An 18461-nucleotide genomic window follows, 5' to 3' on the forward strand; every position below is an offset into this window, starting at 1 on the left:
GCAACCCAAGAAAACCTGCCAGGGAAAAACAAAACCAAACCAAGCCAACCAGCCAAACCCTCACAATGAGGGAACAGCTGTCCTGTGACAATACACCTTTGGTATTAAAGTCTGCCTGGACAGCAGCACAGGACAATCTGAACAAGGGGTGGAGAGGTTTTTAGAAAGTATGTAACTTGGCAGGTTCTGCTCAAACAGTGTCCCCAGCACTTCGCAGGCTTTACAAGCAGGCATATAAATCATAAAACTAGCCCCACCAAATGACATATACAAGCAAATATAAGTGAGCAGAAGAGCCTGTATCATAGCTTTCTTCACACTGCCAGCAAAGGCATCTTTCCTGCTGTGTGAAACGATTGCAGTATAGGATTTCAGGTGAACTACAAATCAAGACTAATCTAATCTGAAGACAAAGGCTTCAATTTGGTACTTAATAATACAGCACAGTGCCAGGTACAAACATGTGGTAAGTCCTACCAAGAAAGTTTTTGTACCATAGTGAAAACCATACTTACAGAGGGAGTACACAATATACAGGTTAAAAATTGTTATTAGTATCCACTTTTTCCCTCCAGTACATTCCTTTACCATACCAAATAAGCCCCATCTACCCTGCTTCACTAGCAATCCCAAACAATCATCATCCACTCAAACAATTTATCTGCTACTAGTAGACAAATTAGCAATCAATACTGGGAAGAAAAGGTACCAGCTCATTGCTCAGTGTAGTCCAGTGCTATATCTCTTACCAAGACCAATAAGTAAAGTCTCTTCCTTATGCCCAGCTATCTCACCAGATCAAGATGAAAACAGTCCTGTTTTTCTTACTGGCATTTTACAAGGTGGGCCGGGACCATCCTCCCCACCTTCATTCTTACGTCAGTTGCCTTTGTTAAAAAGGATATATAATGACATGAATATTCTGCTAGAGAATAAAATTGCTCTACGTCCTGAATAGTCACTGTATTTGGAAAATCACATGTGGTGCTAAGCAGTGTCCATAAGGGGGAATTCATCCAGAAGACAAGAGCTTATCCTTTTATGCTGCAAGAGGTGCACCAAGAACTTCCTTGCCTCTGTTAAGCACACCTCCAAAAGAGTTTCATCTAACAAAAAATTATTCTATTAATATTTTAAGAATGTATTCTGGTGTCAGCTATTTTCACATTACAGGGATAAGTCTGGTTTTCCCGATGCCAATATTAAGCTCACCTCAATACCTTAAATATATGGCATCTCACAAAAGAGCCTTCCTTCTGACAGTCAACAACATAAGGAAAACTGCCTGAAAAGTAACTGGAGAGGATATCTGTTAGAACTAGCCAGAGTCAAAATAACATTTACAATAGGCTTTCAACAGCCACACAGTGCTAGCAGAGTCAGACCCCTGAAGTTTTCTCTCTTTTTGCAATGCCACACCAATGAATGTATCAAAGGGGTTTGGCACACAGCAGTCCCCACCCACCGCACAACCAACCCCACATCAGAATTTCCCCTATCATTAACCTCCTTCAGTTTACACAAGGAGCAAACAATCCCAAGCACAGCTCATTGCCAGGAGGTTCTGCTGGGGAGGGCTGATAGCCACAGCAGGGAACCCTGTCACAAAGGTGACCACAACAACTTTCTGCCTTAGACAGGCTGGTGCCGGGGGGCAGCTACTCAAACCACGGAAGAGTCACCCAACCACACTCCACAACTTCACAGACAGATATATTTCTGCTCACATTACTGTCTTCAGGAAGGGCTCAAAATCAAGTTAATTCTGAGCTATGCATCTGTAGGAGCAGCTAGGGGTTATGTTGAAGCTACTGCCAGGACATTCAGTTATGTGTGTAGCCCACTCATTTGTCCGTTGCTGGAGCAGGGCGTATCAGAGATTCCTGGACAGGAATGATGACAATGAAACCAAAATAATTAAGTTAGTAATATGCTGAAAAACAGCTTCTAGTCTTGACAAGCTGTCACTTGACTCTTGTTTTTTGCCTCTGCCCCATCCCCAGCAACACTGCCATTCAGTGACCCACCGCAGCTCCCAGGGTAAGGAAGCAAAGAAAGGCATCCTCTTGCACTAGGAATAAAAAAGCATACAATGTCTTTTGCTTTCTGTGCATCACAACCTCTTGTCATTTGAGATTTCTTCATCACCCTTTTGCCAATGAGAACATCAATACCCTCTTTCCTTTGAGACAAACCTCAGCAGAGGTGAAGGAGGAAGCAGGCATGCTGTTCCCAGAGCAGTGCTGTACCTAATACTAATCATGCTGGTCCAGATGAACCCAAAGGGAGCCACAAGACAGGGAAACACCTATTACAGCCCTCATCAAGCCAAGAATTAAAGCAGACTGCCTTAAGGAGGCAGCATGGGCCAGCCTAATCAGCGCAGTTTTACTAGATTAGCAATTCTAGGAGCTGTTAACAGGGAAAGGACTCTATCAGGTGATTTGTAAAATTCCACTAGGAAGTGGCTCAAAGAGGATCTTGTCACGTTACCAATCCGTCCACGTTCCAAGAACATGGCACAGATTATTAGAACACCCTTCAAACCTCAGAATTTCTTCTGGAGAGGAAAAAACATCACGTTAAAAGACTTCCATTATATACACATACAAATAGCACGTTGTCAGGGTCTGATGTTTGTATGATGACAGTTGATCTCAGCTCTTGGAATCTTCCAGCTGAGCAAGGTTATAGAATCCAAACTAAAATACTGCATGTCCTTGGCTGGAGATACAATTCAAGTAGTGTTTTAATATATAAGATATAAAAAGCAAGCTCCATGTGCCACAATTAAGCAGAAAAATCCATTTCATATCCAAGCTTCCAGCTTCCCAGAACTTATAATATTCAGAAACCAGAAGAGGCATTTTATTGTAGCAGCAAACGTGCTGATTACAGGCTGCTACAACCTGCAGTTTCTTGCATTTTCCACCACACCCTCTTGAACTAGAATTATAAATGGCAAAAGTAAAGCTACAGGGACAAAAATACTTGCTGACAGTCCTTTCAGATCACTACTGAGTGGTCTGAATTTCTGTTCCAAGAAGGGTTCTTTATCCCAGATGCTGATTTCAAACTCTCATCTACAATTACTTACCCTGAACGCTTTCAGACCTGGCACTGATGTAACATTCCAAGACTAAAAACAGTGTTTTTCTACCTACAGTAAATAAAATGCCTATTCTGTTACAGAAAAGTCAGTTTACTGCTTTTTGAAGCAGAAGACAAAACTGTGTGGTGAAAATATTTACTTAGACTGCATTAAGATGAGGGCAGGAATTTGGAACAGTGCCTGTAATGATTTTACCTTCAGCAAAGCAAATGCTTTGAGAGGAAAAGTTTTTTTAACAAGGAGAAGCTACTGGTCTACACTTTATTGCTCTTGAAAGAAGCAAGCAGAAGAACTCAACAAAATGCTGACCACATGCTAATCAGAGAACCTCAGGGCTGCACAAGCATACTCAGCAAAAGGAATGCTCCTCTTAGGGCAAGTGGCAGGCTGCCTTTTCCTTTGCAGGATATAGGGTATGCCTACACAGAGGACATTTATCAAAAAAATATGTCTAAGTAGCAAAGAAGCATCAGAGATGCATCATTGTTGGAATAATTTCAAAACATTTAAATTGGAAATACATTACTTCATGAGGAACATCACAATGAGAAGGAACCTTAGAGAAGATTACTGAATCAGTGAGAGAAAATCCTGGCTTCATTGAGGCCTGTAAAACTTTGCTTCTGTTATAGCACTTGGAGTTTTCAGTACCTCAGGCACCATTTTCATTGTTTGTCTGCATACTATTTTGTGTACCTTGTAATGGATAATTTCCTTCACACTGGAAAATAAAACCAGTGACTGCCAAAATCCCCACTCTTGAGCAGGTAGCTATCTGTATCAGCTGAAGCAACTATTTGACTGCTATTTATACCTGTGTAGATAGATAGCTTTCTCAGAGCTATCTGGGAAACACTTCTTTCCATGCATGCATTTCTAGACATGGCCTAATAAAACCTCCCAGCACATAAAACACTCCAGAATAACAACACGCTGCTTCAGCTGTGACACCACAAAGAACTTAAGAAGCAATTTTCTGTTTTATCCATGGATTCTAAGGACTTTTCTTGGCAGTGGGGCATAGTGTTGGTATTTCTTCTGGACTGCAGCTCCAATATATTGCAGCTCCATGTGTTTTAGGTATAACTTCAGCACTCAGACATTGCTGACTGTAACCATATTTTGTTTTGTTGGGGATGCTTGTACTCCTTTTGAACCAAGTCCCTCACTTATTATGTATTAGTCCAGTCTGCATTGGTTTTGACACTTGCAAACTGAATCCTCTTCTGAGGAAACCAAGGCAGATGTGTACAGAGTGCTCTTGACCCCTTAGGGAATTGCAAGGGTCCAAAATTTGGCCAGTAAAGCCCATCATTTGTGTGGTAGAGGTATTTCATCCAGAGACTTGTAAATCTAGTCCAGAGTAAAAAATCTCCAAACCACATATACTGAGGAATATAGGGCCCTCAGCAACAACTGTTTTCATCTACTCCTGAGTAACACAGTATAGGAACTGTGGGTCTTCCCAGGACAAGCAGTGTGCTAGATCACTTACCTGACTCTCTCTTCTTCAGTTTTTTTAAGCTCTGCATCCCGTTGCAGCACCTTCATTATTGCCTCTTGTTCCTCCTCTGTTAGGAAGCTTAGGTCAATCATCTTGCTCTTGTACAGGCCTGGTAAAGTGTCTGGGAAGATCTTAGATCCTGCTGAGGACAGTCTTGTAGCCTGCTTTAAAGTTATAGAAGTCTTTTTCAGCAGGCACAGAGAAAGCTGGACCAGGTTACAGTCAGTGGTTTAAAGAGTCACAAAGGTTGCTTTCTTGCATGTTTCCCTAGATGAGAGACTTCTGGGAAAGTGTTGCATTCCTGCTTGCCATCACTACAGTGTCTTCTCAGTTTGTCCTCTCAGCTCTGCTTCCTGGAGTAACAGTTCATTGACCCAGCATATCCAGTGTTTGAGAACAAACAAAACATTCCCTAAAAAAGAGACAAGGAAGAACAAGTTGCAATATCAGGGATCAGGGAAGTAGATTATGTATGCATTTTTAATTAAAAGAAACAAGTTTTTCAGTGTGATTAAATGACTTTATGAAGTTCAAATGGTCACTTCAAGTCAAACCTGTTTTACAGGCCTCTTGAACAAGGTGGCCATGAAAACATATTCCTTCTCAATATGACAACTCACACCCTAAAACACAGAACCGAGTGTCATACAACTGGTACACTTGTATTATACAAGTGTATTTTAAATCCCACTTACAGTTAGCAGAACAATTTGGAGGAAAGGGGAGATACCCCTCCCCCCCAAAAAATAAGTAAAGAGCAGTTATCACAATGATTTAAAGTAAAGGGAAGAGAAAAAAAAAGAGGCCAAATCACTGTCCTACAGACCATATGGCATAAATGTGAAATAATTTATACATAATCATATGGAGTATGTGTAATTACAAGTCATGTGGTAACATGAACCTCACTGCTTTATACAAGCCAAACTGCATTTACAAGCAGTAATTTGGAATACTGTTTTGTCTCTGTTTTATAGGCCATGGTTTCAGAGAACTATCCACTTAGAGACAATTCCAACTGTCAAAGAAAAAAACCTCCTCTTCAAAAAACCCTCAAAGGAATAGAGAGGGTGGCATGGGGAGGAGTCAGTTGTGTCTGCAGTAGGGTATCTTCATGCCTCAGGATTACAGAGATATGGATCTCAAAGCCTGAGAAAAAAGAAATAAATAGCTTGAATTTAATGCTCAGAAGCATACCTATTGCCAAATCTGGTGAGAGACAGAAGAGAAGCAGATGTTTTCACTGGACATGTCTCTGTAGTAGGCAGCTCCATCACAGCCCTTCAGGGTGTGGGTGTCTTCCTTTGGCCCTTGCAGACTGACACTGTGATGTGGCTGACAGGATGCTGACCTCATATCAATCTAATGAGCACTACAATTGTACAAGTCATTGCATTTGCTCCCCTGACCACAAGAGTTCAACCAGGCCATTAAAACAAGATATTGACACTGGCAGTACTCAAAGGGAAACTTCATCCTGAGAATAACAGCATTTCTTATGGATTTGGAAGGCATCTGCAGCCATGTTTCTGATTATGCCCACAACAACTCCAATGCCCAACCACCTTCTGCATGTTTTTGTTTGGCTGCCATATTTTTCTCCATGATTCACACCATGATTTTGTTCCATGAGGTTGATACAACAGCATCTCAAGCAACCTGCCATCTCTAACTTCGGTTGCATTTAGAAGATTATAGTTTTATAATTAGGCAAAATTGAAAAGTGGTTACAATAGGGCTACAAACAAATACAACAATCCTAAATTTGTTGAGTATCTACAACAGTATCCTTCAGCTTAAGAACAGGTAGGGATATTGGTTTCAACTGTCACATGAAACTTTCCACACCGTCTGACACAGCAAGCAGCATCCACACTGCTAACCCAAAGCCCTGGGTGCTGGTTGAATGGCAAGTGCACAGCCAACAGGCACAGGAGCTCATGTTGCAACTACAAACCCTGGACAGCTGTGAAATGGAATAATCAAAGATTTTGCTATGTTTCTTGCCCAAGACCAGTCATGTCTGCAAGAAAGCTGTTGCAGGCAGTATTTTCTTACCATGTCTTTGGTCTTTATGTTTAAAGAAGACTGAGGGAAGGTGTTTTATGTCGCCTTATTATATTAATTTAAAAATCTAAAGGAAACAGTTGGGCAGCATTTACAAAACAAACTGCAGGCTTCATTAATGTCTCTCAGTACTCAAATCAATAAAACTTTTGGAAACAGAACTTCAGTCCTCCCCAGCTGAACAACAGTTTGCAAGGGCACACCTAAACAAACTGTGAGAGCTCACACCAAGCAGCACTGCTACTGAACATCCCAGATACCATCACTCTGCCAAGCAGTTTCTTCAGCTAAGGTTGCACCCCTACTTTGTTTTCAATCAGAGGTGAGATACCAAGATACCACCCACCCTGGCAGGCTCTTCACCCATGATTCCACAGTTCTTCATAAACAAGAACACTCTTCATAAACACACTTTCTGTGTGTGTGGTGCATGGCCAATCTCATGAGATTGGCTGATAGAAATTACTCCAAGGCTGGCTTTCTGCAAAAGATTATCAGCACTGATTCCAAACACAGATGGTAAAAACTGCTAGCTTAGAGTATAGCACCTGTTATAAAACCTAAGGGTAATTTAAAAACTAAAATTGGAAAAAAAAATCAATGTCTTCCCCCTGTTTAATTCACACACTGACACCATCCCAACCTCAATTATTTTGATTTCTTTTGATTTTTTTTTTTCCTCTTAAAAACCCCTGTATGTGCCAGGAAGAACTGAGAGGTTTGAACAATTTGTTTGCTGCCACTACAAAGTTCAATGGCAAGTGGTTTTTTTGTCAGGAAAGTTTTCATACCTAAGTTTCAAATAAGACTGAAAGATCCCTCCCAAACTGACTAAATCATGGAAATTGATACCACATTGACTTCTTCAGAAGGGTTCTCATATGTTATAGACTAACATTATGAGTCATGGCATATTTGGCATGATTTTTTTTCCTAAACCTTAAATTCCAGTAAAACCACACAAAAAATTTTCCCTTTAATGAAAGATTCCCAGTAATAATCAGGAATCTGAACTTATGTTTTATCCAACTCATGCATGAAGGTTTCAATGTTTTGGCAATAAAATAAACAGAAAGACAACTCAAAATACAGCTTTCCCCACACGCACTCTTAAGCTGCTCATGGTTTCCAAGTGGTTTAGGCTCATACAAAAAACTTTATCTTGTAAACTTTCTCAGAACCTCTCAGGCAGCTGTACACCTCAATCACTTTAAGTCAGAGTTCACATTTATCTAAAACAGGAACCACAAAAGAAAGACAACTTTGTCTAAAAGCTCATTAACCCTATAGAGGGCTGTGTTTACCCACACACACTACTTTCTCCCAAATACAAAAGGAGAATGTTAATTTGAATACGGTATCCTGAACACTATGAGATAATACATTAAGAGGTACTACAGCAACAGTTTAGACTTCAAAGTTTTTACTCAGTGTATACTTATGGGACGGAATGAGGGAGGCAAGGAAAAGATTGGAGTAGTTTGCCATGGCTGACATGGAGTTTACCAACAGGGTCAGAAAACAAACAGCAAAACCCCAGAATCAGCTGTTCCATTCAAACCAACAAAATTTTCTTTTGCAGGCAGAAACCTCATAATGTCCTAAATTTACAATGTAAACTACTTTTCAAGTGCTGCTTGTACAGTAGACATAAGCTGCTAAAGCTTTGATCCAGAGAATCTCTCTTGCAGCCAATGCCTTCTAACAAGAGGAAGAAGGTGACAGCCAGTCCTACACATCTGGCTGCTTCACAGAGCTCTTTGTGCCAACTCCTTCAGCTGAACAACTACCCTGCAGGCCTGGCTAATGGACGACTGTTGTCTGTACATGTGTTCATTCACTTACAAGTAACCTACTGGCTCTTCAAAATAAGAGGGTTTGGATTTATGTGTTTGAAAGCTACATACTTTTCTAACTATATTGCTCCACTTCTACAACATATCAGCACTAGCAACTAGGATGAGTTGGAAGTCCACACGTAAGGCAACAGGAAGCTGAGGAAGACACATAAATGCAATTGTGCACTACAACAATTTGCATGTGCAGAGGAACTCATTCTCAGAAGTAACTAAGTTTGGCCTACACCCACGCTCAGGAAAAAAGAAACCTTTATTTTGAAGCAGGGAAGCCAAGAAGAATACTAAGAGCAATAAAAGCCTTGGAGAACTGGCTCCTATGGCCCTGGGAAGTCACATTAGGCAGTAACGGTATCTCTGACTATGAGCCCCACAAGCTACAGCTTTGCAACAACAACAAACAAATCAGTCTCCTGAATAAATTTCATTCTCCAGTGATATTTAAGCAGTAAAGTCACAGGTAACTCAGCACCAGCCTAGGCTTAGAGATAATTTTTCTGTAAATACATGAGGCAAATCCCATGAAGGCTAATTAAGCTAAATTCCAGTGTTGGCACAAGCACAAATGGTCATGAACATATTTGCTCAGAAGATCAGAGGATTATGGATTTCAGCTTGAGCAGTGGAGAAAAAAAAGCTATTAACTTTGAAGAGGGACTTAAGTCACCATTCACAGGAGTTTTAAAAGCAGTTGCCTACAATAATCGGGATAAGAACTTAAGACAAGCACAAGGCAGCCTGTTGGCATTTTCATTCTTGAAGGGGCAGAAAGGAAAATATCACCCAGTAAGATATGCATACCTGCAGCCAACCCAGCTGCTCTTACAAGTGCGGTTATGTCTTGGGGTAACTTTATGATTTTGTATCCCATATTGCTGTTCTATGCCCAGAAATTAATTTTGTGCCTTTCTATGCTTTTAAACTGAACCTGAGAGGGGGAAGAGAAAACTGTGCTTTTTCAAAGCAGTTTTGCAGTTTGTTTTCATGTTTCAAGGACACAGAGATAGAGACGGTTCTCTGCGTTCAGCTGCAGCGGCGAGAGGAGCAGGAGGAAGCACCCGGCTTGCTTTCTTTCCAGCCAGCTTTTGGTCAGCTTTTCAGCTCCTTTTCCTCCGGAGAGTCGAACTTTGTTTTCCTGAGACTCCCATTTTTCCCTTCTTCTCTGCTGGACTGTTTCAACATCAGAATACATCGGGAGGACTTTCCACCGAGGCCTTGGCCCTGGAGGTGGGCCCACCACCCCGTCCCAGCTCCAAGGAGGGGGAGAGAGATCTACAGAAGGACTCTGAGGTTTTCCCAGGTTTCTCTCAGTAGAGTGAGAGGTTTTATTATTTAGCATTATTATTCTTTTTCCTGTGTGTTTGTTAAATAAATAGTTTTTATCTCTTTCACTTTCCTTTGAGGAAAATTCATTTTTTCCTGAACCTGGTGGGGGAGGGATGCTTGTAACCTGCCTTCTCTCAGAGGATATATTTCCAAATTTGCCCAAACTGGCACAGGTTATGAGAATATTTTAAAAATATAATAGCAGAGTATACACAGCATATAATATATCCAACAGTCCCAGAGATTAATTTAGAGAACAGTGTTTGCTTACATGTGTGTTTAGTCAGTGGGAGGTAGGTAAGTCTTATCTAGCTAGTTGAGAAGTGAAGAATGTTGGTAGAACAAGAACCTTTGCAGAAGTGGGGGATATCTATTTTAAGAGCAGTTTCAGGGTTGCCTTTTTAATACAGCGATGCTTCATTTTTTTGGCAATAATAAGCCTATTTGTTCTCCTGTGCAATATTCCTTACAATATGGTTAGGGGAAAGAATAGGACCAGATAACTGCTCCAAATAGCCACAATCGGGAAAAAATTAAAAGTTGGACACAAGCTTTGTTCACACCTTATCCTTGCTCAACAGTATCAAAATAATCCTTGTTGTTTCTAACCTGTAAAATAGTTGCAGTCTCGAGATACTTTCACTGACAGCCTTATATAATGATGTTCAACCAGCTGAAAGAAGAAGTTCATCTGGAGTAACACAAGCAGTTCAGAAAAATTCTTTTTTTCTCCAGGAACATCTGATTTGCTGGTCTGCCTGTGATTTAATTTTATTCTTATTTGGTAAGACATTAAGTCCTTCATCACTTTGAGGACTATGAAGGCAATTTACTCTGAAGAATAGTTAATAACAGAAAGAGGATGGAAGTTAGCAACTTAATATTGAAACAGAAAAGAATAATTTGCTTTGTTTGTGGCCTAATCCTTCTAATCACATATGGCAGCTTGCCTTTTTCTTTCACAGGGCTTGGATATTGGCAGCACTGCCTAAGAATGTCAATCTCTATACCAGTTATGGTATACAACCATTAGGCCAGAAGTATTAAGAGGATGTGGTCTCTAGAGAAAGAGGCTCATAAATTAAAGAGAAGCCTCAGAAAAACACACCTAGACATTTCTTTTCCCTGTGACTACTGTGAACTAACTAGCTGTCATGCCATTTATTTCATATTGCAATAAGTATAAACCTACTATAAGTATAAACCTAAAAAAGATATAATTTCAATAATCTTCAAAATTTATGAAATTCCACCAAATTATTGATACTAACATCAGCATGTTTTCAAATCTAGTTATATTTCCTTGCACATTGTACTGTTAGTACTTGGCTGTGGTTTAATCCCAGTAGGCACACTGCTTGAATTAGTAACAGATTGTTTGAAAGGACTTCATTCTTCTACCTAATTCTTTTCATCAAGAATTACAAAACAAAGAATCTTCTCAGCATAATGGACTTGAAATATAATAATGGTGACTTGGTCCTCTAGATCTCTGAAGGAAGAGCACTGTCAGTTGTGTAACAATTATTGTCATATCCCTTTAGACACCAGAAGTGTGAGACTCACAGGACTCAAGCTCCCATTGCCACTTTCTCATTCTTCATGTCAACATTGGCATTAAACTCAGACAGGGTTCAGTTTAAGGGATTGTTTTTACATCTTGTTTGAAAATAGATTTAAGAAAAATACTAAAACCTTTAGAGAGATCAGAAGCAAACCAATTACTTGGTGGGAAGTATCTCGTGACCCTACATGTCTGATACATTTCTGCAATTATTGGTTAGCTATTTCTGAATGTTTTCCCAACATAAATACAAGACAACTTCAAATTCTAGCAAGGAGGTTGCACAAGAAACAGCCAAAACATTGCCCCATCTCTTCCTTCCAAAAAACATCCCAGTAACAACCAACCCTGAAACTCATAATGTGAGTAACTGATTAATTTCTTAAAAAGCTTTTGTTAAGAAGCCATGACCTTCCTTTCATTTTACAGGAAAGAAGTGCTCACACTCTTCTTCTGGAGACTTGCCATCTTAAACATGCAGATTCAGCATGGAAGATAACAATGAGAATGGGACAACAGGACCTCCATTCCCTTCTCACAAACTTTTATTGCAGAATGGAAAACACACTCACTATTTCTCTCACTTGTATTGTCCCATAGAGGACATTCACCTATAACCAGGAGCTGCCAAATCCCTTTCCTTTTCTTCCATTGCCCCATTCTTCAAAAAAATATATGCATTCTAGTTTGGGGTTTAGCACTACTTGGATTAGGCTAATGAGCACTGCACTGAGGGAAGTCAAATAAAAACATCTATTATGTACTAGGAATTCCTTCCAAAAAAACCCCAAAAGTTATCAAAGAGGCTAAAGTAGAGGCCTTAACAGATTTCAATATTGGAGACTTCAGGGGAACTATCCGACATCTACCTTCCTTCCTTGCTCTCCAGCAAGCATTGGCTACATTTTAGCTTCTGTTCTATTGTAGGAACTGTACTATTGGAGAATGGAAGTGTGCAAAACAGTGTGACTAATTAACAAGTATTTCCTATCAGTGGCTACCAGGAAGTGACACACTTCCTGCACTTTGTTAAGATATTCTTTCCTATGTGAAGACTAAGAGCTGAGCTGCAGTTTACTGGGTAGTTCTGACTCTTTGCTAGTGCAGACAATCAAAAAAAAGGGCTTATTAAGGGGATAGCAGCACTGATGAGTAGAAATCCATGTTACAAAGAGCAGACCAGGATTTGCATTCAAATACTTTGAGTAATGCTAAACTGAGCTGACAGTAAGACAGTTTGCAGAGCAGTTTCAGTCTCAAACACCAACTGGAAGACTAGAGCATACAGTTTCTGAAGAAACCTCGTCTAAGTTTTATTTCAAAGTCCATGTATATGACTTCTCGGATGGTTTTTATCTCACTATGGAAATCCATTAGTCAGTATCTGTTGCACCCCTGAGATTTTAAGAGTCCCACTCTTACTCCTCATTGGAGTTGAGGTGGTGACCTAGTTGAGCAAGGACAGCCACCATCACTGACAGACCGATTTTCCTCCACTATTTTTGTAAAACTGGGAACTTGTGGATTAACAGGTTGCCCCTTTCATGTATCACTTTGATCTTCTCTAAAGCACTGTCACAGCCAACTGCTCAGGTCACTGGTTGGTAGCACATTGCCTCTGCAGGAGGGTGCACAATACAGCTTTATGGTACATGTTAAACATAAAATTACCTAATCAAGACAGCAACATTTTATGTCATCTTTGCTTTCCCTGACAGAGGCCACCGATCTCAACTTCCCCAGAGCACCTTTGCCTGCAGCCCAACACAACACGCAAACTTGGGATCACACAGAACATTGCGAAAGGCACTCCATCATTCTCAGACAACTGCATGAGTAAGTACCTGTGGGAAGCAAAAGAATCTGTAACTCACTTGAATCACTCTAATTTGTCATGCAGCCCCTCTACTTTTCAGCTACCAGCCTTGTTATTGTAACTACAGCTCTATTTAATTGATTGCTACTGTGCACAAAGAGCCAGCAAGCAGAACAAGCCCTTTGGCTGTCCTTTCTCACAGGATGACTGACTAACCACTCATGTTAGACACCCACTCACACAAGTTTTGAAGGTTAAAACTACCTACCTAAGAAGTTACATAATCTCAAGGCTACTAAGAAAGTTTGTGTCAATTAATCAGGTCCTTGTTACCATAACTAAAGCACACACCTACCTGAAAACGGGGCCTCACGCAATTACCAACACAAATCAGGTGCTAGAGGAAAGAAAATATTCTTCAGGAGTCCTGCAGTCGCAGAAACAATAAGTAAGCCAAAGAGCGAGTTGGGGAAAAAAGCACTACATCAAAGTTTCCAGGCAAGTTAAGAATCAAAATAGTTAAAAAGGTTAGCATTCAAAATGGTTAAAAAAAGGTAGCATGCAGTCTGCACGTAGACCAGTCAGGATCAGGTCTCTTCTCAGTCACCAAAATTAACTTAAACTTTGCAATGAAGTTTTTATTTCACAGCTATTGGGTTTTTGTTTATTTGTTTTGTTGTTGTCTTTTTTTAATAAATACATTTTAGAAAGCTCACTATAGCTCCCTATTGAGAGGAAAATAACTCATCTTCCCAAGCGTAATGTTTTAACAGATAGCTCCATAATTTGAAAATTCTGTCTGCTCTTGGGATCATTGTGGCAAAGTTGGAACCAGCCAGCAGCGATGTTAGTCCTCCTTAATACTGATATTAAATTGCAAGAATAACAGGAAGTCTATCAGCCATGAAAACTTCACTCACGAGATTGTTTGCACTGCTGGGCTGGACTGTATCATGCAAAACTGTCTTTTCCCTGACTGGCACCAGTTTCCCTGAACACCTACAACCAGATGTGAGCAGAGCGCTCTGACACTGAAAAACGAGGTGTGCTATGGTGCAAGCAGCATTAAAGGGCATGGCTAGAGCTAAAGAGAACTGCTACTCATGAGAAGCATGAAGCAGGGAGCAGTTTCTGGAGCAGCCTTCAGTTGCACTGGATGAGGTGTGGCATCAAATTGCACTGCATGCAAAGGATTTTGCCCTACAAATGCTGCTGAATGGCATGGGAATAGGAAAGAGGGAGCAAAAGATTGTGGCAGAAATTGTTTCTCATACACAGGTAGCTAAATCAGGAGTTTAGAGTTTGTGAGGCTGGGCTTTGGAGTATCAGGTCTGTCCCTGAACAGGTATTTATTCTTGCAGGAGTGGCTCATTCTTTAAGAGCATAGCTATGCAAGGTGTTAGCTCACCTGCCCAATAGCTACAGCTACATACCCAGGAAGCAGCCAAATCCAGAGCCCCCATGACCACTTAACCCAAGAAGATTCAAATGCACATCCCCTTGCTCACCAAAACACATGATAATCTCTGAAGGGTTTGCTTGGTTCACTCTTGACCGTTCCTAGGACTGAACTACCCAGGATGAAACCTCACAGAATGACTACTAAAGTGATGTCAAAACCTTGTAGGCAGAAAAAAGAAGCCAGGTAACACTTTCAGCCAGGACACTATTAAAATAAAAAAAAAAAACAAAAAACAAGGTCTCTCCTAACTTGCCTCCTCATTCAGACAGAACTGCATTCCTGGCTGTAGAGCAATCCAGTTCTAACAGAGCAGAGGGAACATGAGGGCAGTAATTTTTAATCCAAGTCTCTTAACCTCCAGAGAATAATGTAATCATTATGAAGCAAGGTAAATTAGCGACCTTTACACTAACATAAGTAATTCCAGGATTAAAAACAGGTTATGTGGGTAGGACCAGAACAGAAGGTTAAGGGCTCATTACTTCTGCTTGTTTGACAGATTTCTGCCTAGGACTTAGATACACACCTTTTGCTAACAGTGCTTCAAGTGCAATTACAGAGGGTTTTTGGACCTCACCCTTAATTTTTCATAACAGATGCTCTATTTTTAAATCACATTAGCCATTTTAATTCATTAGAGAAGAACAACATGGTGGCAGATCTTAACATCTACAAGCTAATGGTGTAGAAACATTTCTAACCCAGGAGTTCTTGAATATACTGATCTAGTTCTGGAGCTCTAACTGCACGGCTGAGATCACATAGTCTAACTGTAGTCCATCCAGCCTGTACAGAGCTAAACCTCTGACAGTTTTTCAGTCAGCCAGAATCAGACACTGGGCAGGAAATTTCATACAGAATTTACCAATATTGTTTGATGCTTTTGTAGAAAAAAAAAATTTTGCAGTGAATCTAGGATATTGTTCTGCTAATTACTCCACAGATAAGCATCTGTTTTCTTCTTACCTTTCTTTTTATTTATACTCAGACACATTTAGAGAGAGATGAAATACAAGATTTCCTTGAGTGGGACAGAGAAATAGAAAATTGTACTCTACTTTTAGAATATTTACACTGCAGAGAAAAAAAAGAACATACCAAGATGTAAGGGAAAAAATGGGATCATTGATCCATAGCATGGTTTGGGTTGGAAAGGACCAAATAGTTCCAACCCCCCCTGCCATGGACAGGAACACCTTCCAGCAGTCCAGGTTGCTCAGAGCCACATCCAGCCTGGCCTTGAACACCTTCAGGAATGGGGAGTCCCAGCCTCTCTGGGCAACAAATTGTCAAGTTGTTCATTAATTTGGTGTATAGGTACAGGACACTGAGTGGGTTTCAGGTCAAAAATAGTCTGGCATTATCACCCAGAAAAAGTGCTATAAAATAAAGAAGGGGAAGAAGTATTCTTTTCCTCCTCCTCACATATATATGATATCTCTTCCCTTTGCCCCTCTTGATGCACTAAGCAGAGTCAAATTACATAAAGCAAGGAAACCTTATAACATGAAGTAAGAATCTAGCATAGCCAGTTGCTGTACCCTGATGAATTGGAATGACTCCCTACCAGAAGAATGAATCATGAATAAGTCTGCTGAAATCAGCTGCCACTCTCACATTATGCCCAAATAAGTTAAAAAACTGCAGACTGCTGATACAGCAAGTGCAACATCACTGGTTTGACATACATGTTTTGGCATAAGTGTTTTGGAATTGGAAGACCAAACTGAGGAGCCTCCTTAAAGTGACTTCTGATCAACCTAAATAAGCTGCCTTTAAATACAAAAAGTGATAGACTTCAAGCACCAGACAGGTACCTACTGCTTTTAGCAGTCATCCATTAGTCAGCCATCCTGGGTGAAAAGCACTTTCTGTGCAGAGAAAAACACTCCTTACTATGGTTCAAAACAAGTCACTCTTGAACAAAGAGCAATTTCCAAAGGACAGAAGTATCACTTTTAATTAAAGAAAAAGAAAATTAAACATTTTTTCGTACTGAGAGACTACAAATTACCTTTCTATTTCCTTGCAAATAATGTTTTCTTATTAGATTTTTGATTGAAGTTGGTTTCATCCCTTTCTGTCATGAGCACAGAAAACAGTACAGGGTAGAAAAGAAGTAATTTATTTAACTTTATCCTACAGCTTTCCTGGTTAAGCCTTTTTTTCCAGATGCAACTGGATGCAAGCATCAAAGGTTTCTCCATGTACTAAATTGAAGCAGTATTTCCACCTGGGAATCTGGCGAGTGTCTCCTGCAGAATAACAGGAGTTTACTCCAGAGAATACCCACACATGGTCTCTATCCAGCAGAAACAGTGCTATCCAGTGTTCTAAAGCACTGGCTCTAAAGGGTCACTTTTCTGTCATCCATTTTTGGGCGCAAGGGAGTGTTGTTTACTCTGGCCTTTGTCAGAATTGGAAAACAAGAACATGAAGACCCATTTCTCTGAATTTTAAAAGTCTGACAGTGAAACTCATAATACGTTACTTTGGGATGCAAGAAATGCTGGAAGAAAATTTATTTAACAAGAGACAGGTCCAATGACAGCTTCAGGAAATTCAAGAACGTGCCTTACAGCCAAAGCAGAGAACGGCTGCACACATAAGGTGGAAGCAGACTAAGATGCTTATTATTTCCTTGCCTTAAACCTAGACATAAACACACTAAGGTAGAGTAACTGGTAGCAGTGTATACACATTTTGTAACACAGAAACAGCATTAGTAGTCTTTTATAACTTAGTATACATAAATAACACACAACTGCAAATGAACAGAGACTTGCAGTATATTTGTCCAAACAGGGCACAGGAAAGCATATGCAAATAGTAAAATCTACAAGATAAGAAGTAGAGTGTGCAGGAAAGATGTCTGATGAAAATAAAATAAGACTGCAGAACCAAGAGGAGATATGTCTGATGGAACCAGAATAATCCTGAAAAACAAATAAGAAAGATGCCTAGCAAGACTACAGTAAGCTTACTCCCTGAAATAAGAAGAGCTATGTCATCTGCGATCACCCCCTTTTCTTCTAGGGAGGAAGCAAGGTGAACAATACATTAACAATTAGAAAAGAAAGATGATAATTTATGAAAATCATTAAATACTCACTTTGATTCCAGCTTCTCTTGCCAAGGAGCTCTCAAGCACTTTACTGGGACTCGTGCAACTGAAACAAACCAGCAAGAAGTATAGCCATCAGTGCTAAATATAGGGCATCAGCTCCAGGGTATTGTATACTCGAGGTTTACTACCACTTATATATGTGATTGTTAAGAACCGTTTGGGAAAGTGATGATAACAACTAATGGTAACTAAGAACTTAGGACTGGAAAGCTGCACTGTTGCTGCATACAAGTTTAATAAAGTGCTTTGATTCACTAGTCTTTTAAATACTCTGTCACAGAGAGCTTCAATTTGTGTGCAAACACAAAAATGTTTTGGTGAAATACTTTGAACATTTCTTTTAGCAAAGAAAATCAAGTTTCTTTCTCACAGCATGCTGTCAAGCATGTGTTGTGAATGAGTGTGGGGGCATGCACCCACCACAACATGTTCTAAGTCCCCACCCCTTGCACTTTCTCAAAAAGTTCAAGAATACTTGTCACTGAACAATCTGTCCCCAAATTTAAGTGACCTTCACCCTGGGAATTATCTAAACAGATTCTTCTGCTCACACAGCAAAGACACAACTGGGTGCATTAGACTTTAGGGACAGGTCCAATCCTGCAAGTCATTCCAGAGACAGAGTGG

The 18461-nt window shown here is 40.1% G+C and overlaps 1 protein-coding gene across 6 annotated transcripts in view; it reads right to left on the reverse strand.

The window, feature by feature from the left end:
- SYTL2 (synaptotagmin like 2) overlaps positions 1–18461 on the reverse strand; it is a 57206-nt gene that overhangs the window by 38037 nt on the left and 708 nt on the right. For all 6 annotated transcript variants that reach the window (XM_069016150.1, XM_069016140.1, XM_069016155.1 and 3 more), the window contains exons 2-3: positions 17820–17877; positions 4608–5028 (exon numbers count right to left, since the gene is read on the reverse strand). In XM_069016150.1, coding sequence (XP_068872251.1) covers positions 4608–4708 — 101 coding nt within the window. In that variant the 5' untranslated portion in view covers positions 4709–5028; positions 17820–17877. The remainder of the gene's footprint in view (positions 1–4607; positions 5029–17819; positions 17878–18461) is intronic.

This window comes from Aphelocoma coerulescens, chromosome 1, assembly GCF_041296385.1.
Source record: "Aphelocoma coerulescens isolate FSJ_1873_10779 chromosome 1, UR_Acoe_1.0, whole genome shotgun sequence".
Taxonomy (NCBI): domain Eukaryota; kingdom Metazoa; phylum Chordata; class Aves; order Passeriformes; family Corvidae; genus Aphelocoma; species Aphelocoma coerulescens.